Source organism: Dermacentor andersoni, chromosome 2, assembly GCF_023375885.2.
Source record: "Dermacentor andersoni chromosome 2, qqDerAnde1_hic_scaffold, whole genome shotgun sequence".
NCBI classification, from domain to species: Eukaryota; Metazoa; Arthropoda; class Arachnida; order Ixodida; family Ixodidae; genus Dermacentor; species Dermacentor andersoni.
The window spans coordinates 69115319-69143139 of record NC_092815.1 but is presented as its reverse complement, the minus strand read 5'-3'; the positions used below and the strand labels follow the sequence as shown (position 1 = coordinate 69143139).

At 46.7% G+C, this 27821-nt stretch overlaps 2 protein-coding genes across 5 annotated transcripts in view; one reads left to right on the top strand and one right to left on the bottom strand.

Moving 5' to 3' along the window:
* Nucleotides 1-14873, bottom strand: part of LOC126541909 (uncharacterized) — a 162657-nt gene extending 147784 nt beyond the window's left edge. The window contains exons 1-2 of the mRNA XM_050188872.3: nucleotides 14614-14873; nucleotides 7703-7800 (exon numbers count right to left, since the gene is read on the bottom strand). Of these exons, the coding sequence (XP_050044829.3) occupies nucleotides 7703-7800; nucleotides 14614-14873 (358 nt within the window). The remainder of the gene's footprint in view (nucleotides 1-7702; nucleotides 7801-14613) is intronic.
* On the top strand, nucleotides 400-22436 carry LOC126542018 (uncharacterized). 4 transcript variants are annotated; one of them, XM_055077008.2, is made up of 16 exons: nucleotides 400-604; nucleotides 1935-1964; nucleotides 2738-2773; nucleotides 3766-3789; nucleotides 3894-3932; nucleotides 4020-4052; nucleotides 4626-4649; nucleotides 7334-8059; nucleotides 11372-11443; nucleotides 12887-13060; nucleotides 14618-14877; nucleotides 15661-15761; nucleotides 16946-17048; nucleotides 17453-17671; nucleotides 19814-19924; nucleotides 22204-22436. In XM_055077008.2, the coding sequence occupies exons 1-16, from the start codon at nucleotides 505-507 to the stop codon at nucleotides 22357-22359; spliced, it is 2208 nt and encodes a 735-aa protein (XP_054932983.1). In that variant the 5' UTR covers nucleotides 400-504; the 3' UTR covers nucleotides 22360-22436. The 4 variants fall into 4 exon arrangements, with proteins under 4 accessions (XP_054932983.1, XP_054932985.1, XP_054932984.1 ...); XM_055077010.2 differs by lacking the exon at nucleotides 3766-3789 and having other exon boundaries at nucleotides 403-604; XM_055077009.2 differs by lacking the exon at nucleotides 4626-4649 and having other exon boundaries at nucleotides 403-604.
* The last annotated feature ends 5385 nt before the right edge of the window (nucleotides 22437-27821 follow it).

Here is a 27821-nt window from a genome sequence, read left to right as displayed (position 1 = left end):
ATTTTTTTCCTAACTTTGTTGATTCAGAAGTTGGTTAATCAATCTTGATAAATTATGTAATTAAGCAAAATACAAAAGCTAGTGTGACACAGTGCATACAAAAGGCAGCAACATGCATTTGGTCGCGTCGTCATGCAGTGCATCGGCATATTTATCAATTCTGGCTAAAGCTCGCTGAAACACCCTGTATAGTGCTTCAAACAAGGCAAATAAATATGAAGCACAATCCAAGATTCACAGATCACAATATCCTAAGGATGTACGTCCAAAGCACGGGCACTTCAACAGCATATACTTTACAGCATTCAGCACTCCGACTGCAGTTTGCTTGCCCGAATTTGCGAAATTCTCAGGTTACGTCGCGGTGCTTCACTACGCGTCTTAAATGCATGGTTACCGAGCTCTTTTCACATTATTCCGCCTTCAGAGAAAGATAAGACAGTGAAGGCCACCTCCGCTGCCACTGCCATCCGTGCGATTGGCGCCGTGGAGAACATCTCAGACATGGGCGTGGCAGCCATCGAGATCAAGGCGAAGAAGAACGCCGCCAAGAACGCCCGGAATGACGCCGTTGACGGTGACGTAGACAAGGGCGGCATTCAAGGTGAGCGCGGCCAAACGGGCCCGAGTGCAGCTCTTGGCAACTCAAAAACTTCGAGCCCCCTTATACCACGTCAAACGAATGCATGTTCATCCGAGCAAAGGGTAGATGGGTAAGGGGGCAGGAGGAAAGGGTAGATGCTGTAAAGGGTCTGTAGGAGGAATTCCCTGTTTGGATTGATTAATTCTGGGGCGTTACTTGCCGAAACCACGATCTGATTATGAGGCACGTAGTAGCGGGGCATTTTGCCGACCTGAGGGTTCTTTAGCGTGAACGTAAATCTAAGTATACACGAGAGTTTTTTGCATTTCGCATCCATCGAAATTCGACCGCCATGGCCGAAATCAAACTCTCGACTTGGCGCTCAGCAGCACAACGCCGCGCCCACCGGGCTACCATGACGGGGCATGCCCTGTTTAGGCGCCCGATAATCCCTCCCAAGGCTGACGTCTGTGCAGGTTCGTCGGTGGTTGACGTAATGTTTTTTTCTTTGTATTTTAATAGTATTTTCGTACTACACAATGCATTAGGTTTTATTTCCTTGCTTTTGTTTTGCTTCATTTATCTAATTGGACTTTAGCTGTTAGCAATATTCTAGGGCAGGACGTATATCGCTGCTTTTTTTTTTTTTTTTTTTTTCACGAGAAAGTCGCGATAAATGCGGTCTCGAGGAATGGTCGAATAGCATGTCATACAAGACGGTAAATACCACGCGACGATTCGAGCTATAGTTGAGCATGCAGAACATGGCTAAGGCACGCCGTGTTGTGAGACTGAAATCGGCGAGGTGACCGTGATCGGTTGGACAACAAGATGGAGCTATGCAGCTTCCCCAATTTTCATGCATTTGTTCTTGCCTGTGATCGGAGCATGAAGGATCACGACGATCAGATCTAGAACGGGGGGATGATTTTGGAGGTGTGGGGAGGCTGAATTGGGGCAGCCGCCTTCCGCGGTAAGTGGTCTCTTTTTGTGGTGATAAGCAACCTACGAAAAGCGCGCCTTCTGCCGCTGTGGCTCAGCAACATACTGACACTCGGCAGCTGGACACCAGTGCCCGGATTCCGCCTAATTTTTGACAAATTTGTGGCAACACTGGTTCCTGCGTCCGTAACTATTGCCCTGATATGCGGCAATTAGGCAACGAACTTTAACCAACCAGCCCGACTCCCCATTTGCTGTCTGATATATGACCGTTATTACGCATACAGTGTGAACCCCTCCGGTGGTTGTCTGGCGCGTTGGCTAAGGTTGTGCCGTAATGCCATGTGAACGGTTGTAACAGACGAAAAAAAACTATTTTGGATTTACTTTTTACGTGAGTCTTCTGTAGTTTCAGCCAAGAAGAAAGTTTCTGCTAAAGGTAAGCGTTATACTTTCTTTAACGATTTTGCTTTTGCTCTATTTTAAGATGACTTCTCAGTCCACCTTACGTTCATTAAAGCTATACTTATCTCTCTCGGTGTTTATTTCACATTTCAATCTGGGCTGGAATAACAGAACGATTCGACAACAACGCTATACTTCCTCGCTTTTCGTCAAGAGGCCCCCCAGCGGAGCTCTGCAATATACGTTATCACCACGAATGGTTGGCACTGAGCGGGATATTGAGTCGCGACGCAAGGTTTCAGGCGACCTATCAAATCTCACTCTTAACTCTTCACAGTGGGAATAACAAGCCAGGTATCGCTGTTATGACCGTTTCTAAAAGGCACTGTTTGCAGGATTATGTGTATTCACGGCCTGCTGGAGGGACATGAAGAAATGCTATGCGTGGTGAAATGAAAGCACACAATCACACTCTCCCCCTTATACGCGACAATGGATATAGCCACATTATACATTTGCAAGTGTCACTGGTTGCGTTTTATGTGAAATTCATGCGCACGATTCATTACGTAGTTTATTCATAAAGAAAAAAGAGCACTGACGCCGACTCGTGCACGGAAGAGGACAGACAGTATGGCATTACACGTATACCAGTCGTTAACGTTCTTTTGAATGCAAGATTCCCAAAACAGTTATGTGCTTTTGTGGCATGCACATTGGCGCCGCATCTTTGCAAACGTGAGCCTTCTTGATTCATTCCAAGTGTGTGAAGAACCGTTTATTATATTTGCCTTCTTCCTTTCGCAGAAAAGAAACGCCAAGCAGTCGTTGAAACTATGAAAGGTGAGCGTATACATCATTACTTGCAGGCAACACTTAACTCTGTAGGTATACTGTGAAAGAGAAGTGAAAAGAAAAAAACAAACATGTTGATTCATTTATGCGACGTTCTTGTTTCATCACAAACAAGCTACGTCCTCGTACAAGTTAAGCAGGATCATGTCAAGCACTGTAGCACTGCTCAGTGACGTCAGATGTGGCGGAGACGGGAGGGAGGAGACCAATTTCTCGACGCTTCCCCAGGGTCATGCTACAGGGTCATGCAGGGTCATGTTAGTCAAACGTACTTTAAGCGACGCGGTACTGCAGATGATTTGACAGCAATATATGAAAAAAAAGAAAACTAACGCTCAGAAATAATTACAGCATCAGCATGCAAACACTGAATGTGTAAACTTGTGCGCACGTTCGTAGAGGCAAAGCAGGAGCAGTAAAGACAAGCATTTCAATTTATACTTGTACGATGATGATGATAATAATGAAGGGCGTGTTGATGAGGTAAGTGCAGTCACTACATTTACGTGAGCTGCATTATTCCGTAAGTGTTTCCTTTTCAGTTCATTCAATAAAACGGATATTTGTGAGCTCGGCATTTGCACACTGCAGACGTCATGACAGAACTCTGCAGCTATAGCTAGCAAAAAAACAGCTCGCCTTTTTCCTTTTTCTTGACCTAACAGACCATGTTCTTAGGCTTCTGATACCGCTTTAGCCAGCTATGAACTTCGAGCTTAAAGCGTGCAATACTTTACAGCCTTGCAGTTTCATAATAGGTTATTAAAAAATAAAAAGGAATAAAAAGAACTTCATCACGGGAATAATTGTCCTACAATATTGTGAGCGTGTTTAGAATAACCTTTGTGGCTGGACGTTTTAAGCCGAATGTATAGCTAAAGCAAACGAATAACTACTTACAAACGTTCTCCAAGTACGGCTTTGTTAGATCAGTGCGAATGCTCTTCCTTGACGATTTTTTTTCTGTTCAATTCTTGCAGTTTTCTTAAAGAGCCCATCAGAAGGTTAGTGCCAGATAATAAAAGCTACTCTCCTCCTCTGCCCCAATGCTCCCCCCTCCCTTTTTCCCTGTTACTTTTCAATGCTAACAGCTTTGGTTTACTCCCAGCTCAACCACCGAACATCACTATAAACAAATCTCCGCTCGGTAAGTACCTGAATATGTATGGTTTCTTGAATTTATAACAAGTTGCACAGCGAAACAACGTTTCCTTTTCTTTTCAATTTTGTGCAGCACCAGACAGGGTCAACCTAAGCGACGTTTCAGGTACGTTTCTAACAGCGTCCCTGCTGTAAGATCGCACGAAAAATGTGACCAATCTTTTCTGCTTAGTGAGATATCCAAAATATTGTTTTCATTTTTATATGTATTAGAATCTAGCGATGAACTTGTTGCTCACACATATTTAAAAGATAGAAAGCACCAAGAAGCTCAATCTTACTAATTAAACCACGTAAAGTTTACAGGCAATAAAACAAAGGAAAGCGTTCTATTTAAGTGAAATGTAGAAATAGGTAACAGGTAAATGATAGTCACAGACAATTGCCTCTGCAATTTGCAAATTAGTGACGATAAGCGACGTTCACGAGGCGTAACACTTCGCAGAAATTCTAAGGCTGGCTCCACTTCCGCGATATAGTTTGAGTCGTCGTTGCAGACGTTCCATGGCAATGCATAGTACGCAATGTCATTGGCGAGAGTCGCAAACCTTGCCGCATAATGGAAATGTATTGCGGTAAAGCAAGCCTGTTGTAACCGCTAGCCGAGAGGATTGCAGAAACGCAAAGATTTTTCACAACAATAGTAAAAGTCTACCAGCTCCGCGCATTGTATTCGCAGACTTCATCGGCGTCGATAGCTCTGGTAAGCATGGCTTACTTACTGTTCGATGGACTTACGGAAGAAAATTATTGCCTTGTGCACAACGCGTGACGATACGCTTCAGGTTACGAGGCGTGCTCTTTTCTGAAAACTTTGAACACACCAAGCATCCCGCTAACACACGAAGCATCACATAAAAAGCGGTCATTTCTGTTCTAAAACCTTATAGCAAGAAGCGGAACGAGGACAGTATACGAAAGAGCAGGCAAAGGCAGCGCTTGCCAGTATTATGCAGAACTAGCCAGCACAATCCTTCCCTTTCCGTTCTTATACTCGCAGGCAAATTTCCATGCCTCCGAAGGGAGAGCCACGCTGGCAAAGCGTGCACAAGTGAGACCGCTTCTGAAAAGTCGTGCGTTTTCATCCACGTTAGTTTAAGCTAGAGAAGAGAAAGCATAAACCTTATTAACAACAGTTAAATAAGACAAAACACGCCATTGAATGTAGTAACAGCTTACTTATTTTGCGGCTTTTCCCTTCCGCGTCTAGGCAAACGCGAAACCATTGCACGTGGAAGCTGCGCCGACTCGGCGTACATTTCGAACAGTGCTGGCGGACTGTTTGGCGCGGTAACACATATGCAGCAGCTCCGCCCCCGTAGCTTTCCCTTCATAGCCACAGAAAGTTGTCCACGAGCATAGCTGTAAGATGCCTGCGTGTATTGCAGCGATCCATATGAGCTGTATAACACGCGAGCTGTGGCTGCAGCGACGCTCCAGAGAAGAAAAGTAGAGAGGGTGTCGCCATTTGAGCAATGCCTACACCTCCTGCCTTCCGTCGTCCGCTTCGCGGCGCGATAATAATCTGGCCCACCGAGCAGCCACCGCTCCATCGCGGATGTTAAAAAAAGAGAGAGAGAAGTTGCGAAGCTAGGGCAGCGTGCATCATGACGAGGCACGCTGCGCTAAGGGCTAAGGACTTACGGGCTTCTCTGCGGGCAGATTGTAGTATCGCTCTGCGAAGAAAGCAGACGGCGTAAATCATGGGTGTATGCGTATTTCTGGAATAGCGAAACCCTCGCCCACTTTTTTTTTCTCGAGAGCGTAGCTGCAACCACAGCTCGCGTGTTGCAGCTCATATTGAGCGCGACAGTACATGAAGACAACCTGCCGCTTAGTGCGAGTCGCACTACAGCCATATTCAACGTTTTAGACACTCGCGTTCTTCGAGCGTATACCCTAAGTCTGAGAACATAAATGTCTAGTTTGCTTTGTTTAGAACTTAAAAGTGGTGCCTCGGCAGTTACGAAATGCTGCCTGCGAGTAGCGCTGTAAAAGTGAAGACGTGTAGGAATAAATCAGTGACTCGGCACGCCATTTTCCTTGCGCCTGTTGGCAGACGTGTTTAAGATGTATCTGTATTATGGAGTTTTACGTCTTAAAGCCATGATTTGCCTACGATATACCTTGTATAGTTGAAGGCACCAGAATAATTTTGACCACCCATGGTTCTGCAATCTGAACCCCCAAAGCGGTGCACGATCCTTCTTTCTAAACGGACGTAAGTGTATTTCGAGTGTTGGGGCAGGAACAGGCCTTATTTTGCCTACACAAACTTTTGTCTCTGTGTTATCGCGAAACAAATGCTTAATTTACTATATCGGAGGGTGGTGGTTGGTCATCGAACTAGTAACTGCAGTGGAACCTATAGACGGGGACGCTCGCCCTCACTACAGCAGATACAGCACGCACAATTTTGTCCTCGTCCGTAACGCGCTTTGAGTACTGCTATCGGCAGAAATTCAAAGGCGAACGCTTTACGACTATTGCAATGCATTGTTACGTTTCCTGGGCCGGTATACAATTATGAAATGGAGAAATTGTCACCCACACGAATTGTAGGACGAAGTTACGCAACAATCCCGTACGAGTTTCTTTCTTTCTTTCTTTCTTTCTTTCTTTCTTTCTTTCTTTCAGAAAGGAAACCTCGCATTTGAAGAAACATTTGTCCTGGTCCGGGATTTACGGCATTCACGACCAGTTGATGCCGCTGATAACGCGGGCTGCGCACAGCTCTGATTCCTGAGGAAGCGCGACAAGAAACGGCATTGGTTTCGAATCGCTGCAATATTCCGGCCTGGGACAAAAATATCCCGGACCAGGACCAATTTCCTTTCAACTGCGTGACTTTTCTTTCTGACACGAAACCCGTATGGGTTTCCTCTGTAGCTTCGTGCTATAAATTGGGTGGTCGACAATTTTTTTTCCCCTTTCATGTACTTTCCTCCAATTTGCTGGCTTCCGCTGAACTGATTTGACATATACCATTATGTAGCGATTCTTTCTGCGTGATTCTGTGCCACTCTTACTATCCATCGTTCACGGCCGGCTGATCCCGTTGATAACGCGGGCCGAGCGCCGCTCAGACCACTGAAGAAGCGTAACAATAAGTAACGGCATTGGCTTCGAATCGTTCCAGTATTCCGTCCCAGGTTAACCTGCATTTGTAAGGTTAGGTTAACTCAGCCTCCGGAACGCACACTTGGTCTATAGACTCCACGTTTAGAAACCGGGTACAGAGCGACTACACCTCGCACTTCCATGTAATTACGCGCAAAAGGCTTTCTGATCAGTTATTTCATGTTCGCGTTTTAATTTATAGTGATAGCACGTCTTGTGTGATTCTGAGCTCATGACGACGCTTTTATTCATCCGCACCATGTACAGCTTCCGAGGGGGCGAGCGGTGATGCCGGCGGCGCGGAACACGGAACCGTTGCTATCAAACTGATAAAACCAGCCGAAATTAAGAAGCCGTCCGAAGTCGGCAAGGCAGCCTCTCACAACCAGTCTGCACCGGCAGCCGTCAGTGGCTCCTCTGTCAACGGCACGGCATCCAACGCATCGTCGCTGGGAAACGCTCGCGTCGGCAACGCGTCGAGTGACAAGGCAGCGCCTGTCAATTCGTTGCCAGGCAACACGTCGCACGGCAATACGTCAGTAAAAACTGAGGCGCTCACCGATTCCTCCTCACCCACGAACAAGAATTCGGCGAGTCGCGCGTCTGGAGCCAAAGAGGACTTGCCAGCGGACTCACCCACGGCCAAAAAGTCGGCCTCACCGGTCGATGAATCTCCGGCGGTTGGATCGCCTTCTGGCTCGAAGTCCCCGGCAGACGTTGCTGGCAGAAACAAGCTGCCAGAAGCAAAACAACCTACCGCCAGAGGGTCACCGGCAAAGGACGCGACTGGCGCGGTCAACCAATCCGTTCACCAAGGTTCGCAGACCAACAAAGCCCGGCCTCTCGACGCATCTGCTGCCAGCGAAAAGTCGGCGGACAAAAGGCCGCCCGTGAACGGACCACCGGCTGGAGCGCCCTCCGGTGCCGAAAAGTCGGCTGCTGCACAGTCAGCAGAAGAGTCAGGTGATACAGGTTCGGCGGCAAATAACAAAGGCAAGTGAAAAAAAGCGCAGGCCTCTTCGATGTAAATGTCCATTCAGAGAGCTCATTAGTTTTCGGGCGTAAAACAAGTGGTTACGAAGTGTGTTCTCCAGATATTTCCTAGTGTAAACCACTTCATTCACCTGTCAAACTTGCGGTGGGTAGAACAAAGAACTTGAAAAGCGTAGCTTTCTTTGCCTGCCTTCCCGGGGTTCGGCGTGTCGCCGTCCTGTATCTCGCCGGGTGAAGCGGACAAACCCCGGAGATGTGTAACCGAAGGTGGTGACTTGGTAGGGCACTCTTTACCAGGGCACGATTTTAATGAAGGATCTTAATGTGGCTTGTAAAGCAGGTCGAACCCGCAGTCCACAGGTCGGCACAATAGGCGGACGCTCATTCATACTCAACCATAATTTTTTGTATAGGCACTCACTCATGTTCATGTGCGCTCGCATCTCGCCGGCACTCCCTCACGTTCATACTCAGGCTCACCAACGCTCACTCATTGTAACTACTTCTATTCACATTTGCCAGCACCAACTTTCATACGTACTCACGTCCACTCAAATTACCGGCTAGTGACTTTCGTTCGTTCTATAACCTTAAACCGGCACTTACTCCAGTCAATACTCGAGTCAACTCACGCTCTTCGTCACTCGCTATAACGCTCTATCTCACGCTAGTGAAATGGGTGCGGAGCCGAGTATATGAGTCACCATTCTCGTGAGTGAGTGTACTCGTACCGACCTATTCCCGCGGTCAAAAGCGCGGGTATGCTGATGCTGGTAATGCTGTCACGTTACAGTCCCTGAGATGTATCCCATAGACTTAGCCTCTTTCTCCAGATTTGGCGTACGTCGGTGTCTCGCCGAGAATTACGTTGCGGGGGGAGGGGTTTCTCACACAGCTGAAGCGCGAAAAGGGAAAACGCGTAGGAAATGATGCGACAGCGGAGAGAAGTTTAGAGTATTTAGAACTATTAGAATTTAGAACAGATAGTTTAGAATCTATTACGGACCTCAGTGACTTTAAGAAATGTACTTGAATATGTTACCTAATAGTTGCTTGTTGTTTTTTTTTCTTCTATTTAGTGTTCCCACTTCCTTCTGTAATGTCCTATGGGCCCTGAAGGTATTCAAATAATAAATAAATAAATAAATAAAAAGGAGGCACCTGCGTAGACAGGAAGCAACTGTGGGCCGCTGGTTTGCACGTCGAAATGGTGCACGTCGAAATGGTGGCCGCATTTCGATGGGGGCGAAATGCGAAAACACCCGTGTACTTAGATTTAGGTGCACGTTAAAGAACCCCAGGTGGTCGAAATTTCTGGAGTCCCCCGCTACGGCGTGCCTCATAATCAGAAAGTGGTTTTGGCACGTAAAACCCCATAATTACATTATTACATTGGGGTTCTTTAACGGGCACCTAAATATAAGTAGGCGACGTTTTTTCATTCCGCCCCCACTGGAATGCGGCCGCCGGAGCAGGGCTTGAACCCGAGACCACATGTTCGGCCCTGGGATGAAGTTTAGCCGCTGAGCTAAAGGACGAAGTCGAGAGTTTGACAGTAGCCCGTGTAGTCGTAATGGTACATAGTAAATAGGAAGGGGCCAAGACACCGATCAAGAGGATTTAAAAGCGTTCTTATGTTTTGGTTCCCCCTCGGAAGCCTAGTTCTGTTTTACTTAATTGTAGTCGATGATCGTTCAGGAAGGCACTGTCATTTTATGTATATCCGGTCGTTTATTCTTCCAGTTACAGTTATACAAGTAAGGGTATGCTAAGCGCTCATTAGAGCGGCCGTTATAAGATACTTGCGCTCCTTCGAATCGTTCTGCCTCCATCCGCTCTCCCAGTTTCCCTTAGAGCTTCAAGCCCTTTTCAAGTCGTAAATTCGAGGAAAGACTCGGGGTTCAGGGAAGCCGTCGCTGGAGTGTAGCGCCGTTCCGTTCTTACGACAGAGCATCTGAAGTATCTCAGTTCACAACACAAACAAATGAACAAGACAAAACAAAAGAACACAAGTGAGTAGAAATGTATCAACCCCTTGTCTACAATAAAGGTAAAAACACTCTTAAAACTTTTTCGGCCGGTGACCTGGCCTCTTTATTAGCCACTGCGCTGACGCGGCACTTACGTTGTACTTTATGGGGATTATTTGCATATAGAATTATCGGTCCCTGCCAAGACTGTCCGCACATTGTCGTCGCACCTTTACTAACGCTCGTTTTCAATGACACCAAAGCTGCATAAAACCGCGCACTATTTTTAAAGCGAGGCTTTCTTTGCCTCTTCTGCCGACTTTCCGGGCGCTGCCCTTGTGGTCGCGCTCGCGCGCACCGCCGGGTTTCTTGCGACACCACCAGATGCCGTTAGCCTCAGTGCATCCCTAGGGCGCTTCGATGCCAGCGCGCTTAGAATTAGCGGCCATCGAGGCACCCTACACACCCCTACCGACGCCGCCGCGGTAGCGTTTCACAGAGCGTTTCACGGCAGCGTCTTTTGTTCGTGTTTGTGCGTATGGCACGTGCGGTGCTTGCTTTCCTATGCGGCAGAAATGCAGGTGCTGGGCGGTGGAGGTCGCGTGTTGGGTTGTAGTAGTGTACACATTACAATCGTCCGTAGCCTGAAGAGAGCGCTTGGAGCTGGCGTCTCAAAGCGCGCTGGCCACGTATGCAGAAGGACCACGTAAACATGCTCCAGCGAAATGGCTACAAAGCGTGCACTCAGCGTCGAGGACACCCAGGCCCGAAAGAAGCGTCGCGCGGAACAAGAGCGTCTTCGCTACGCAGCGAAATGTGGTGCAGACCGCGAATGTCTGTATACAATGTATTCATGCAATTATAATAATTAACTGAATCACGTACAGCCCCGTAATCCAAATAAAGTTTAGCACTTCTGCCACGATGCGATGTTTGCCATGTGAGGCAATAATAACGCTCAACTCTCTCAGAGATTATGAACAATGGCGCACAACAATGCCGCAAGCGAAGATGTCTCCCTGTGTGTTCAGTGTGCAGTGGTGCACGCTAGGTAATGTACAACATCAACTTACCACTCTCGTATTAGACTAAACGCTGGAAAAGAATCACACATTCGCCGCCAAAATCGCCGCTAATTGTCGTCAACCGAAGCGAACAGCATACAAAGCATCGCTTACATCGATTCGTACAAAGCGCGGGATCCGCATATTTCTTTTTTTCTTCAATTTGTCAACTTTTATGCCTCACAATGTCTAACCCCCATTTTAATTCATCTATTTTGTCCAACTGTCGTTGCGCTTCGTCACCCCCATTTCGATGCTCACTTACTCTCGGTTTACAGGCGAGGCTGCACTCCCGAACCAACCCATCGAAGAGAAGCACATCGACAAAACGAAAAACGCGGCTGAGCACGGTGCGTAAGCTGCGACTGCTGTGCTTGCCGAAGCGAAATTCGGAACATAAAGCTGGGCGCACATATCACCTGGTACCCACCAAGATAGCTGACATGACAGTTTGACAGGCATTTAGGCATTGAGGTTTAGTTAATGCAGTTTTCGTATCGGTCACAGCTATCACCACGTTCACTTGCCACAATGTCGCCATAAATTGAAACTATTTTCCCCGTCAGCAATCCGATCTTACAGAGTACGATAGCCATTGAACAAACCGGGCACAATTTAAATATTTAGTGTGTACTACATTTATTTCGTGACACCTTGTCTGGGTCAGTGTCTGAAATGCCACGCCACGCGTGGCCCCTCTGCGGTAGCCCTTTGTAGCCCTCTCCGCCGACCCGGCAGAGGAAAGATTTGGCAGTCCAGCAGAACCGACACTTGGGCGTGTTAGTGTGAACTTCATCTTAAGGGACGCAGAGCAAACACAAACGAGCACTATGAAGACAGGAGTGGCTGTACAGGCGCCTGCCCAGCGGGTCGCTTCCTCCTTAGTTGTCATCGTCTCTGTGTGCACTGTGTCTCGTCTGTTGTCATCGCCTCTGTGTGCAACTTTGCAAGTCCATAGCATGCGCCGGCTCTAGCCAGACGACAGAGATAGAAGGGAGGGGGGAGTGGTTGATAGCACCGTAGCTGTCTTTCGCGGTGCCGACACTTGAACAAATGCAGTCAGCAGTATGGAAAGGGGAGGAAATATGACAGAGAGGGGCAGGAAGGAAAAAAAAGCGCATGTATTTTGCAGCTCTGCTCGCGGAACATGACTCCTGAAACACTGAACACGCTCAGGAAGAGCGTGGAACGCGACAAATTCCGCTACCACATACATGTCTGTAGCGTCCTGATGCATGCCGCCAAGCTGTGCCAACAGCAGCCACGCAAATAGTCTCTGCTAGTAAATGAAATTACCATGCCTTCAGTGGGCTAAAATTTTGGAGGTCAAGCTGCAGGTTACTACATCTCGCAGCTTGCCACTTGGCGGAAGGCATTATGTATGCAATTTGAGCGTCGGCCACGGCAGGCATGTTGCAGGCAGCAGAAAGGTGTCATGCTTACGCAGCGTCCAAAGCAGAGCTTGTAAACTGACCAAGCGGTTTAGTAACGCTGGCTTGGAAGTTAATACGGACACAACAAATTCTTGTACATGTCTGATCTTTCGATTGTTGCCAATTCCAACATTGCGTCGCCACTATCGCATTCACGTCTATTCCGGCTAACCAAGCTTCCGCTGACGATGGGACTAACCTGATCGGTATTCCAGAAATGTTGCAACCTAACGATCTGCCTCATCTTAATGCTTCTTTTTTGCGTCCATTTGTAAAGGGACATTGCTTTAACGACTAGTGGGAGATGACGCGACCATAATACTCGGCTAGCTGAACAAACCGCTCCTGTGTCGTGTGTAGGCGCAGACTCCCTGGCACCCGGTCCGAGCGCCCAAAGACCGCTCTTCTGCGACGTGCGGAAGTCCATCTTGCGGCCGCTTGCGTCCTACTGCACGCACATCCTGTTCGGCCGGCTTTCCCTCAAGGAGAGCAATGGGGCGGTCACGGTTCGAGACTTCGACAGCGCCACGCAAGGTACGCCGTCGCCCGGTTGAAAAAAAGAATGGAGGATGCTTAAGCTTCTCCTTTATGAGTGGAAAGCGATAGATTTCAAAGATCCCTGACTGATTGTCACGCTTCCCGGCAACCATAGCTTTCTTGCGGTTGCGCGGAGGCGAGCGCGATCGTGTTGTTGCAAGGCACCGAGCGAGCCGCACTGCTCGGAGAAGAGGTTTATGTTCGAGTTTCTGCATAACCGAATTGTTTTCTGGTATATTCAAATTAAAGTCCGACGCTGTCATGTCTGTAGGTCGTGCGTAAGTCACACTTTACAATTTTTCTGATGTATTTTGCTTTGAGGAGTTCAATTAATTCAGTAACGCATTTGCGCCACGTAGAGGGCCTGCGTGGTTGTGGTTCGGAATGAATTTTCGCTAAGCGACGTCCGCCGCCGACGTCAGATTTTTTGCTATATGGGCCCTTAAGGTTAGCCAAGCTGATCAACAAAAAGAGAGAGAGAGAAGGATAGAAAAACACGGTGCAGCACACGTCTTTAACACCTACGGTATTTGATTTTCATATCTCTGGCCGACCATCGTAGGTCTTATAATCGTATCTCGCATCGTGATTTTTTAATCTTTCTTTTTCGTCGAACAGCTTGGCTAACGTTAGCTGGGACACACGGTATATGAAAGTGGTGGAGTTTCTGATATCTTGTTTGTCCGAGTATTCCGCTATCGTCGAATATATGGAATCGCTACATACAATTATCGCCACGTGCTTGCTTGAGAAAATGGTTATGCAGCTGGCGCCGGCCTTCTTGCTGCTTCAAGTGCTCTTTGTTAGGCGAGTTTATTCAGAGATATTGTGCTACTTCAGCAGCCAGGATGAATAGCTAGTGCAGGGTGTAAGCACGTAAAGAGCAAGCACATGGAGCAAACAGTTGTTTTGCACAAAAACTTGCAGTGTTAAGCAAGGACACTTCATTTTTGGCCATGAGCTGAAGTTATGTACGAAGCTATGTTTTCTTCGTTGAGATGGTAGTTTTCTGAACACTCCAACCTTTTCTCGTCCTATATTTTGTAATCGAAGTCTACCGTGAAGATTCCATTCATGTGCTTTAGAAGAGTTAACTGCTGGGCTAGTTGGTGATCTTGCATACTGAAAAGGTTTTGCGCCAAAAAACAACACACGCAAGAAAGACGACGACGCCACAAGCACCCGTGGTGTCGTCGTCTTTCTTGCGTGTGTTGTTTTCTGGCGCAAAATCTTTTCAGCATTCCATTCATAGCCTACATTCCAAATATCTTTGGTTCACGTGAAGCACTAAGAATGGGCCATCCAGAAAGTAATTCAAAGTGTAAGTGTGTTCTAATAATAGAACGATCATTTAATCTGTACTCTATTATGATCATTCGTTAATATTCGCTGAGAAGCTGTCCTGTTAAAGCCCCCCTTGTATATAGCACCTTCTTCATTTCAGTACAAACACAACAGCTACTAACAGTCCTGAATGCAGACCGGGTGTTTTCCTATCGCATTGACCTCTACCCAAGCAATGCTTCGAGCATGTCATTCTGTGGGCTCACGCAGAGCAACTGCATCTCGCCTCCGTGTTGCGTCCCGGCTGGCCGCACGTCAGCCTGATGGCCACGTTAGGTGGAGGTGGTGAGGATGACATTGCTATGGCCAAAGCCTTCGAGGCCGGTGCCGCGACGCTGGACGCGATGGCCACCGAGGCGGCGAACCTGGTGCGCAAGCGAGGCCTGGACGGTATCAATGTGCACTGGACAGTGCCGGACCTCGAAGCGGACATGGAAGCGTACGCAGCAGGGTTGGTTGACTTCATCAAGGTAGGTCCTCCACCTCGGCGCCTTCTGCTGCCCTGATCCACGCAGCCCTGTTTTTTAACATTGTTACCTATATTTCACGTCGCTCTGATCGCTTGTCACGATGCTCTCAGATTTCTTGCGAACACGCAACAAAGAGCACACGTAGGGAGACGCCTTCTAGTTGATGCGTATATTAAAGAGGAAGAAATGGAGCTCAAGGGATCGTGTCAAGCATGGAATAATTTGATGGGCAAACGGTGACAATATTTGGGAAAGGGAAATGTGCTCGAGAGTAGAGCGATATAAAGTGTCGAACAGTAAATTCGCATCTGGGAGAATCGAGGAGGCACATGTAGTTTTAAATAGCGTAGCAACTGCCGCAACAGTGATGCGTCAATGTAGTCGTGAATGCTGTTGGCAGAGGCGATTGGGGAGCTGCACCACAGTTAATTTAATTTAGTGTGGCTACAGCAGCTGCTGGTGGTGCCAAAACTTGCTTCGCGGACTTGCGCGAAGCCTCTCTCCAGCGTTTTAACTCGGGAGATCATGCAGTTATCACGTGCAGGAAACAGCGCCGAAGTTCCAATATTTGACCTTAAAATAACGCATTAGAGTGTATACTGACTGCGTCACAACAATATGCTGTAGCTACAGATGAGTGACATAAGATCGTGCAAAACTTAACGTGGCCCGGAGCTGTATTTGTTTCGAAGCCACACGGGTGCACATAGTCTGACGTGTACTCCATCGTAGCCTGCAATGATAGGTGCCTAACACGTTGCGTTGTACATTTGCGCCCTACAGAATCTGCGGAAGGAGCTCGGTCCGTCGTCCATCATCACCATGGTGTTGCCAAACGAAACAGAGGAGAGGAACGCGGCCTTCAACGTCCAGAAACTTCAGCCGTAAGCAAACTTGGGATCAGCGAGGGAATATAGTCAATACAGGGCGCAGCTTCAGTGCAATATTTTCGACACATCTCAAATGCGTCCAACGCGCGTGCGCAGCTCTGATAAAAAAAAAAAAAAATGTCAAAGCTGGCTTCACCACAGTAACAGTCCTTCGGAGAAACCAGGTTTTCTGCCTTCTTTTCTCTCCCCGTTTTACAGGTTTATGCATGTACGTAACTGTGGGTGTCGATTTGGCAAACATAAGCATAGTTAAACATAAATACACATCAACCGGTCTAGACCGGAAACGAGTCGGGGTTCTGACAACGACTTTAAAACCAGTACACTGCCAGGAGTCGCGACAAAGCGTACATTGCGCGTGCCGTATCATTCTGAATGCTAACTGCCGTGTCCAGGCACCGTGTAGTACAAGTGATAAACAGGAAAACTGTCGGTATTAGGGGTAAATGGCACACACAGCATTTAGACGCTCGCGCGTCTTTTTGTATCTTGTGTGTCATTTAGCATTGCAGAAGTTAGTAGGTAACGCACAAAAGAGGTACGAATATCTGCCATACCATCTGTCGAAATCGATTTCGGAATTTTCCCTAATAAACTGTACCACAATTTTCCTCCTTTCTACAACCAACGCCCTTATGCAAGTTCAGGGACTTTTTCTTCGGTACGTACATGCCGGAATCACACGAACTTTTTTGTCAGCCTGACTGCAATTGGTGTGGCACTTGGAAGATGCTTTTGAGCCCTGACGGAAGCAAGTCCCTTTTTCTGAAAGTTGGCTCCAGGCTAAAACTTTTCTTGTTTGCCCACTGTTGATCATTTGAAAAAGCTTCTTGGCATTTCTACCATTGCAAACTTCTGGAACCTGAACGCGAGAGTTTGTTTCTAAAGCTTCGAAACGTTGAGTACTCCAAAAAAAGAGAGACGCTCCATAAGCCTATGGAGTTACCTTTATTCATAGTGTGTGTACTGTGTACATTTAAGTGCGTTACCTTTTGCTAGATCTGACGCGCATTGCAATGTCGGCTTTGCATGTAATAACGAGCACTAAGTCTTGTGGGCTTATGTATTATAAGCGATGTTAATGTTTTTTTCTTTTTTATATTTTGAGATCTAAGCTGATAAGCACATAAATGTTCCACCTAGTGAACTTGCCATGAAACAAAGCCGCTCGATTGCAGGTTGGTCAACTTCCTCTTCGTCAGCACTCACGACGCCTTCAGCCCCAACTCTGCGCTCACGCACTTCAACGGGCCGGCGCAGGACATCGACACTGGAGGCATGGTGCGTGCGCGAACAGTACATTTGAAATAGGGCTTCAATTAAGATCCTCTTTAGCGCAGCGGAACCGTTGCCGTTACCGAACAGGCTAGATGATATAGCTTTGTGCGCGGTAGCTACATTTCCGCGCATGCACACGGCCAAGGACAGCGTGGTAAACGGTAACGCTATGTTAAACTGTACGACGGGTACCCGGATAATACCTTTTTAGTGTGCTGCTGTTACGCTACTACTCCTTTTCAAAACTGCATGCTGGTCAACGCTATGTCCAGTGCATGCGCCTTACTGGTGTTGTCTGTGGCAGCCTCGCACGAACAGCCGCTCGTTCGACACGCCCGCATAAAAAAGCGCGCGTAATACCTGCCCTGTCGAGATGTGTCGTCCTCGATCGTCCGTGCGGTGCGCAGTTCACCGCCATCGCGGACGTGATGAATCAGCTGAGCGGCAACCAGTCGCGGAAGCTGTGCTTCACGTTCGGCCTGTCCGGCGTGGCCTACAAGGTGGGTGCCGGCGCACCGCTGGCCAAGTACGTGCCCCTGGTTGGAGCAGCCGACCCGAGTGGCGCACAGAGCGCCCCCAACGCTGGCCAGCTGCCGAAGGAAGGACGGCCCATCACGTACGACGAGGTCAGTTGCGTTGTCGGAAAAGAGCTGCTGTGTTGTTGGCTGGCCGGAAAGCCGTCGTTGTGGCCAGATTGTCAAGCATTTGCTGTAAGAAATTTCACTACCGCATTCATGACAGCAGTGCAGGAGTTCACAGGCTTTCCTTCTATATATATAAGCCGATACAATACAATACAATACAATGCAATACAATACAATGCAATACAATACAATACAATACAATACAATACAATGCAATACAATACGACACAATTTTTATCAAAAAGGTGAAGGAGGCTGTGGGTAAAAGTTGCCCCTCTAAGAGCAGCTTGACAGGAGCCCACAGCCCCCTCATGCTCGCATGAAGCTTCCTTCGTTTTTTCGTGGATAAATAAGCATGAGTGGCGGGCGCACAAGAAGACGATGACACAACGACCTTTCCCTATAGAGGGAAAGATAGGTGGTGATGGTTAAGAAGGGGAGGGGCGTTACACGCCCACTGACTTGCGCTATTTACCTGACGGAATGTAACGCCGACAAAGCATTCAGAGAACTTGAGAGCCTGACGAAATGTCGTCTACTCTAGAATAATCTCGAAGAAATACAAAACAGACGCCGACCAAGAGGAACAAATTCTTTTAAAGTTTGCGATTGCGAACGAGGCTGCCGTGTGGGTCAAGAATTCGTATTTAAATAATTTCTTCATATTCATCGGCATTCAGTGTGCATGCTTTTCGACGTTCTGTATTGTATTTATCCCGTTTTTGTGTTTCTTGTCGTTCGCAGAATGTATACAGGGCGTTTCAGCGAACACTTTCAAAAATCTTTAAAAGTTGCCTGTGGCAGATATAACAATTCTACTGTAGTACATGTAGTACATGAAGCGGCGGGACAATACTTGCACAGGAAAGTGAGATGTAAAATCGTCTAATTAATAAATATTCGCTGTGTATGGAAGAAGTGCACCGTGCAGAGCTCCGCAGCCGGATCGCCAGCGCTACTGAGGTGGGGCTCGGGCTAGACGCTGTTCCTGGTGGGACTGGCTAAGCCTACGCTGTTGCGTCTTCCTGTCGGTGTTCTTCGTTTCGTCCACAGCCGTGTCGGACTTCTTTGCCATAGCTTATTAAGTTTATAACTAATTACATTATGACCCATATTGCAATTTACAAATTATAGCCGTGGAGTTCGCAAGGCGATGGATCCACTTGGAACAAATGTTCAAGTTGACACCAGTTTGGAGATATAAGTTCCCGAACTTTGCGGAGAAATGTACTGGCGTTCCAGTTAATTTGTTTACAAAACGTCATTTCATGCACTGAAGCACACAAGTAACTGGAACGCCAATGCATTTATCCGCAAAGTTCGAAAATTTCTATCTCGAAACTGGTGTCGTCCTGAGAATTCGTTCCAAGTGGATCCGCCTTGCGAAGACCACTGCTAGAATTTGTAAATTGCAATATGGGTCGTAAGATAACTAGCTAGAAAGTTAATTAGTGAATTCTTGTTAATTAATCAATTTTGAATTTCAATTTCTTGTGCAAGTAGTGTCCGCCGCTTCGTGAAGACCGGCTCATAAACTAGAATTGAGCTATCTGCCACAGGCAACCTTTAAAAGATTTTGAAAGTGTTCGCTGAAACACCCTGTATATATGTAACAGCATAGGTGACAAACAACTTTCTCTAGTGATAACTTTGTTAGCGCGAAAACAGCTGTAAGTAATGGTGCTACACTAGTGGGGAAGACGGTAAAGAATGTTCTGCCTTATGAATGCGCTTGAAAGGTTTAGCACAATGTAAGTAAGAAGGGTGATCCAGTAACGCTTAGTGGAAAGTTTGGTGTTGTCTCATGGAAGAAAGCGTGAACAAATACCGGCAGCTGAATGAGCAGCGATCGCTAGCAAAAGCAAGCTGCAAGAGTACCTTACTTCTGATGCAAGAGCGCCAAGCAGGAGTAAGAATGTGCGGCAGGAAGTACGCAAACCTCTTAATTTAGTGATTCCCTCTCATATTACTGAACGTTTTGCTAGCTGAAAAACCGAAATGACCAACCACGTATACTGTCTTTCTACAAGCCTTTTCTATTCTTCTATTCTATTCTATTCTATTCTTCTTTTCTATTCTATTCTTACCTCCTCGCCTGTTTTCTCTCTTTCTCTTTCCTCATAGGTGTGCAAGTTGAATCTGACCTGCCACCAGGCGCACGTGGAGAAAAGCTGTTACGACAAAGTGGGGGACACGTGGTACGGCTACGTGGACGAAAAAGCCGTCGCCTCCAAGGTATACACAACGGCGGTTACGCGCGGTTATCGGTGAGCTCACCGCAGTGCGGGGCAATTCGCAGCCATGCTGAGTAGGAGCTGCATAATCATCGCCTGCTTTGATCTTTGTGCTTGTACCCACCTTGGTTGCTTGGTGGCTACGGTGTTGGGCTGCTAAGCACGAGGTTGCGGGATCGAACCCCAGCCAAGACGGCCGCATTTCGATGGGAGCGATATGCGAAAGTACCCGTGTACTTCAATCTAGGTGCACGTTAATAATGATAGCTCTCGACACCTGGCGTTAGCGAAGGTATATTGAAATACCTAAACCGGCGAATAAGTGTTTGGTCAATGCTGCAGTTACTCGACGATTCCTGAAGAAATAATTGGAACAAAGCTCGCGATCAATATATACACATATATATCAACGAGAAGAAAGGGGGTTAACCGAGGGCCCCGATTTTCTTCATATCATAAGAAGCCAACAAACACTGACACCAAGGACAACATAGCGGAAATTACTTGTGCTTAATAAATGAAATAAAGAAACGATAAATTAATGGAAATTAAAGTGGATGAAAATACAACTTGTCACAGGTGGAAACCGAACCCACAACCTTCGCATTTCGCGTGCGATGCTCTACCAATTGAGATAAGTTGTATTTTCATCTGCTTTAATTTCCATCAATTTATCGTTTCCTTATTTCATTTATTAAGCACAAGTAGTTTCCCATATGTTGTCCTTGATGTCAGTGTTTGTTGGCTTCTTATGATATGACTAATAAAAATCGGGCCCCTCAGTTAACCCCCTTTCTTCTCGTTGATTACATAACGAGGGTCTCGAGTCCGGCAACATATTGATGACTTCAGGTAGCATATGTGGGTTTATTGACCAGTTGCCTTCACCCAAAAAGATCACGTTCTCGTGACGCCTGCGGCAAAAAGGACGTTCCACGTCCGCCGCCAAGGGGTGTGAGTTGTGGCGCTGGCTAACACTCCCAGGGTTCCACTAGGACACATAAATACCCAAGATAGTAGATGGGAAAACGGCGCCGCGGTAGCTCAATTGGTAGAGCATCGCACGCGAAATGCGAAGGTTGTGGGTTCGGTTCCCACCTGCGGCAAGTTGCCTTTTCATCCACTTTAATTTCCTTTAATTTATCGTTTCTTTATTTTATTTATTAAGCACAAGCAATTTCCCCTATGTTGTCCTTGGTGTCAGTGTTTGTTGGCGTCTTATGATATGACTATATATATATATAAATATATATATATATATGCGCAGACGTGCCTTGATGGCCTGTTCACCATTGTCCTCCCGCGTACCGTAATAACACTTTAGCTCCCACGGTTTAGAAACTTATAAAAAATTAAGCAGAAAAATTTGCTGGTTGGCGACACGCCAGTCTTTTCGCTGAGCTTTCCTCTGTGGCATCGGCAAGCGTGACGAGTCTACGAAGACACGCTCGCACCCGAAAGGAACAAGCGAGCCGGTACAGGCAATTGAACAAACAAATTAAAAACTGAACAGCCTGAGCTGCTGGCCGTAAAGTTTAGTAGCTTCCATATCAAACTATAATGCTAATGTCCACTCGTGGGTGCACGGCAACATTACATTATGAGATGAAACAACGAAGCAAGAACAAAAGGCGCCAGTGTAATAGTAGCTGCAGAAGTAGCTTTTCATTAGGAAAAGAAAAATCAAAGGGAGAGGCCACGGACGTCGTAGTTAGAGTCACTAGAAATTTTCCCCGTGACTCTAATCGTAACTGTCTTTCTGTACGATGAGCGCATACCACGAAGTCATGGCGCATCACATATCTACCCCAGGCGGGTGCACTGAAAAAGCGCATTTTCATTAGTTTGCGCAGACAAGGGCGTAGAAAATCTTTTTTTGTGCGTTATTCTACTCGCGAAAGTCTAGTCCCAAATAAATACCGCATACAGGCACTTGCTTCTACTGCCATGCTGCTGTCGCTGTAGCCCTATGGTGTTTCAAAATCGCAAATTTCGGCAAAATTCCTCATCGTTTAGAAACTTGCCTACTGTGTAACTAACAAACTTACTAAGCCAATGGAGAACACTACTCATTTCCGTGTTTCAAGAGGGTTTATGCGCTCTGGTTTGCTGTCCTGTGCCGTATTTCACTCTGTTCTCCAGAAAAGAGTAAAAACTCAGGACGTGTAAAAGGTCATACAGTGTTGTTGTTGTTGTTTTAATATACCGTCATTGACTGCAGTGGTGCACTGGTAGAGTATGCGGTACACGCGCTTGCGTTCAAAACACACGTCTGTGCAGGCCAAGTGGATTCTAAAGGACGGCTGGGAGAACCTGTGCGTGGTGGCGTGGAACGTGGACGCGGACGACGTGAAAGGCAGCTGCCGGGGCGACGCGTCGGCGTCCTACCCGCTGCTGCGGAGCCTCAGCCAAGCCACCGCAACCTTGGCCTACTGAGAAGCGGAGGCGCGCGAACTCCCTTGGAGACACATCATCAGCCCCATCTAATAAAGTGCCCTCATGCCATTACAGGAGTAGGCTCGTTCACTAAACTGCGTAACACTTAATTTTCTTTAAGGTATGGTATGGTATGAAAAACTTTATTAAGGTCCTTCAGGAGTGCCTTTCGTGATTCATAACGGAGGTGTTTGCGTAGCGCACGAAAGTAGGAAAAGGACAGAGACGAATAAAAAGCGCTAAAGTGGGCTCTTTAACCGCCGTTATGAACCACGATCATTACTCGCCCAAGCCTCTACCCTAATACGCTGCCTTTCATGACCAAGCACCTACGAAAATTCCGCGAGTCGACATCTCCTTTCGCACCGCGATGGCGAATTGGAACAGAGTGGTCCAACAGACAGGCCAAGGAAAGCGTAGGGGAAATTGTGAATATCCAAGAAAGTGGACAGAGGGAGCCACTGCAGTAAAACATGGCGGTTGTAGTAGTGCATGACGGGCTGAAGGTCAAATGTAAGATACAATGTTTATAGAGATCTATAAACGTTAGAAGTGTGCTGTGGTTATATCACCAGAAACCCACTTAACCTTTCGGATCAAAAGGCAGGGAAGTCAAAAAGTTAGATTCTACAATAGAAGTGGTACGCACCCCACAACACCCCCCCCCCCCCTCCCTAATGTTCACTTTAAAAACCACAATGGCATCCTCCTAGGCATTCCTCTCGCTGTACAAGCACAGTTCAATCGCAGTGTTCAATGTTCAAGCACAGTGGGAAAACAGCGAGTACTCGTGGTATCAACGCACCGACAGGGCCACTGCGCATGCGCTCTGAATGTGCTGTCCTCTGTCGCGATGCGAAGGTTGTGCGTTCCGCTTCCAGCTGTTCTTTATTCCATTTTTCTTGGCTTCAATGTATATTGGCTTCACATCGCTTTTATAGTATTGAAAAAATTTGAACACCTCGGTACCCTTGTTTTTTTTTTCTCGATCACGACGAGCAAGCGCACTCCGATTAGTCACCACCTCTTCACCCTACTTTCCCCAGCCGCAAGTGTCATTGTCTCAGCGCTCCAACCCTTACAAAATTTTTAATAGAAAGTCTATAGACGTCTACAGACTGTCTATAGACTTTCTATAAAAATTTGTAATGGCAAATAGACCTGTTGGAGTCATTGCAAGCAGTACATTACAATGCGGTGACCCATCTCGAGCGCTTAAAAAGAAAAGAAAAAGGCGGGGGCAGGGGGGGGGGGGCAATTGTACACGATTGGTCAATAAAGAAAACACAAAGAAAACACGTGATTCTTCAACGCACCAAAAAGAGAGGTGAAGTAGACTCGAACCTAAGTGTTTACAGGCGTCCAAATTAGAGCATCCACACAAATGGTGATGGCCACAGCCACACTAAATACCCTTCAAGAATTAACCGAAGCACATCTATCATCGCAATACCACAGACTCACCACCACTGAAGCTGGGCGTGAGATTCTGAAACAACTTCATCATGCTCCACCATTCAACGAGAGCAAGCGACATCATCTTCCTCCGAACATACACGGCCAATACCACATCCAGGCTCTACCCAGAAACATGCACCCTAAATTTCACGTCAAACGCCGCAAACTTCGAGCCAGTGCGCGGCAACGCAGCTATGGACAGGCTGAAGGAGTCTGCTATGTCGACGCTGCAGCGTACACCCCTAGACATCGTAATGCTCTAGCGGTCGTAGACAACCAGGGCAACACCGTTTGTTCATCCTCAGTCAAGACCACCTCGGCGGGCGACGCGGAAGAGGCCTCCATTGCACTCGCATCGGGGCTACCCGATTGTGACGTCGTCATTAGTGACTCTAACACTGCTATCCGGAAATTCAGTAACGGCTACATTAACAACCTCGTGCACTCTCTACTTGTCGCTCACCCGACCAGAAAACGACATCGCTCTCATATGAACTCCAGCACACCAAGGACTCCAAATCAACGAAATGGTTCATACCGCTGCTCGAGGATTCACGGACCGAGTGGCCGCAAATTTGGGCCTAACTTCAGAACCAAATGACTCCCAACAAGACACCAATAAAAACACAATCGTCACATTCCATGAAATTTGCACAAATTACAGACACCAACGCCTAATGTATTCACCTCTCTCTGGGCCTAGAAAGCGCCAGAGAGAAATACTGTGGCGCCAACTACAAACTCGCACTTTTCTTACCCCGCGCACTTTGCACTTATTCTTTCCCGCCACATACCCGACACCCAAGTGTCGCTTTTGCCCTGTCCCGATAGCAGATCTCTCCCATATCATGCGGCAATGCCCCAAAAAAACTACCCCCCCCCCCCCCCTCACGCACGCTCAAATCATTAATTAGTAGCGAGGAGCTGTGAGAGACTGCCCTGCGCAGTTCCGATCCCAACCTACAGGACCGAGTCCTGAGGTGGGCTGAGGAGGTAGTGCATTCCGACCACGACTAGTAAACGGACGTCTAGCCACATAATGTGGTGACGGAAGCCTGCTGGGGCTGGAGTACTTAGACCTCCCTCTCTAGCCCCGGCCCTTCCCCTCTCTTAAAAGGGGAATAAAGTTAGTTCATTCATTCATACAGGCGTCGCCCACGTTGATGCAATGCGTACATAAATGCGCGCGAATGCTTTGTAAAGTTTACTTCCCCACAGGGAGAAGCATATTGGGGAGAAGCCCTCTTTTAAAATTAAAGGGGTGCTATTTAACATATATATATATATATATATATATATATATATATATCGCAGGAAATGACGACGAATGCGCAACATTTTCCAGAGGATTGCAGTAGTACGGCCTCATGACGAATATACTCGTTATCAACTAAATATTGGTGTCAATTCCGGTGACGATTAAACTCGTGAGTGGTATAGAAAGAGTTAAGAGGAAGCTTTAGCTCGGATGCTCCTATATAAATACATGTAAATGGATGGATGGATGGGTGCAAAACTTTAATGAAGGTCCTGAGGTACGCGACTGAGCGCGCTGCGGGCCGCTCCCACGTTGGGACAGTCAGGCCATGCCCGATCACCGCATCGTGGGCCCTCTGGACAGCCCATAGTTGCGCTCCGGCATCGTGTAATACATGTAAAAAGATCATTCATTTTCTCAGCAACCACAGCACCAAATTTGGCGACGTTTGTTGCATTTAAAGGAAAAACTTAAAATGTAGTGACTGATGGTTTCGAATTTTCGATTTAGGTCGTCAATTTTTTACTAAAAAGTGGCAAAAATCTAAAATTTTTAGGAAACGAAACTATCAAGTTTACAACTCTGTAACTCAGCAATGAAAAGTGATATCATAATTATGTGAATTGCATCTAATAGTACATCTAAAGCGGAGAAAATTGATATGTTACACATGAATCTAAAGAAATAGTAATATGGAAATACAGCTTTTGCAGAACCTTTGTACACAACGTAAAAATTTCACGTAAGATATAAAGTGACATATCACATTTGTCTGCTTTCAATGATATAGTGGATGTCGTTTACAGCACCCCGATATCTGTTTTTTGATGCAGAGCTATTAATTTGTAAACTTCGTGCTTCTGTTCTTTTTTTTTTTTTCATACCTTCGAATTTTTTAATATCCTTTTAACAAAATTTATGCCATAAATCGAAATTACGCTTGCGACAGTCACTAGAATTTAACTTTCTCTCTCAAGTGCAAGAAATTTCATTAAAATCGGTCCAGGGGTTATCTCAGAAAATCGTTTTTTTTTTCTTTTACATGTGTTTGAATAGGCCGCGTCAGAGCTGGGCCCGAGCTTAAGCTTCCTCTTAAAAAACATTCTTTAAGCTGTATTAGTAAACGAGCTATCCACAACTTCAAACAAGTTACTATTACACTGAAAAGAGGTCTGGTAAGCCAGAAAAGACGCAAAAATGAAAGACGGGCGGCAACGCCACCTTGAAATTCCTGCATTAGCTTTCCGCGACGTCATGAATTTTGGCGGCGTCTGCTCGAGCCTAGCTAATTTTTTCTCGTTTTGTCGGTAAAGGTGGACTATATAGTTATCTAAAAACGTCTAAGACAGAACTTAGGCAGTTTCAGAATCTTGTACTGAGCCACGACGACACAAATACCGAAGTATACTGTGAAATTCGTGACGTCACACTGACGTACCGGCGTAGGGGCTCCGGGCGGAATAAAAAATAAATCAGAATTTGACCTTCATCTTTTTTTTCTAATAATCAACCTATGTTAACTATAAATGAACTAAGACATAATTTTAAGGAATTATGGGGTTTTACGTACCAAAACCACTTTCTGATTATGAGGCAAGCCGTAGTGGACTCCGGAAATTTTGACCACCTGGGGATCTTTAACGTGCACCTAAATCTAAGTACACGGGTGTTTTTCGCATTTCGCCCCCATCGAAATGCGGCCGCCGTGGCAGGGATTTGATCCCGTGACCTCATGCCTAGCAGCCCAACACCATAGACACTGAGCAACCACGGCGGGTCGATATAATATTGAAACAATACCTTATCGGTCTAAACTTATATGGTGTTTCAATTTCGTGTCCTTTTAACGTTGATAGGTTGCGTATGCGAGAAGCAGATGTACAACCAAAACCCTTTCGTGGCAGCGGCGAGAGTACAAGTAAATAATAAGCAAACAAAAATACACATCACGCAGGATGTCTGAAACCCCTGCGCGCCAGTTTGAAGTATGCCTTAAAAGCGGTTGAATTTCTATGGCGACTAGGGACCTCGGAAGCGCTTGGTGGGCGTGGTGGAATGTGCGAGATGGGCTACTAGTGCAATTGCGGTCCATGGAATCGATCGTGAAAGAGGTTCCTTCCTGCAAATTGTAGCCCTTTTGCGAAAATCGTGTAATATGGAAAACAATGTCCTCTAACTCAGTGAAAAGAGAGCTAGCCCAATTTTTAACATCCTTAGTTAATTTATTTATCTATTATTTGATTTCACGAAAAACGTTTAAAACAAACGGTAACTTTCAATGGCTGCCGAGCCGTGTTGGTATTGCACGGAATGAGGTAGCTGACGCAATTGGCTACCTCAGCAGACCTGTTAAGTACCCTGACCCCCATTGAATTTGCCTTATCATGCGCCAATACTGTTCTCGGGGGATGTTCTCGAGGACATCCCCAGGTTGTAGTTTCTGCGAGAGCTCTGACGCTTAAGAGGTGCGTGTACTTGAAGTGCGTCCACGACATTACTTACAGCGGGATCGCATATATACGTGGCTGTTTGGACCTCACTGACGAACGCTCTTTATCAGTGAGCGAAATGCTTGGACCGTGGTGGTTCCCTGACAAAGAGAAGCGCGTCGTCAGTGCCCTTCGCGACTTAGGCAACATTCGCGAAAGATAGGCAACCTGTCTATCATGGTGTGCAATCCTATCCTATTTTTTGCACCCCTAACAAACATTTTTTATTACACATTCTTTTTCCTGATCTTCCAAAA

Bases quoted from the DNA above. Each gene is read 5' to 3' on its own strand.
- LOC126542018 (XM_055077008.2), top strand. From the start codon at position 505: ATGGGCGTGGCAGCCATCGAGATCAAGGCGAAGAAGAACGCCGCCAAG. The intron at 11,444-12,886 runs GTGCGTAAGCTG...TGTCGTGTGTAG, and splicing joins GAAAAACGCGGCTGAGCACG to GCGCAGACTCCCTGGCACCC. The intron at 13,061-14,617 runs GTACGCCGTCGC...GGGCTCACGCAG, and splicing joins CTTCGACAGCGCCACGCAAG to AGCAACTGCATCTCGCCTCC.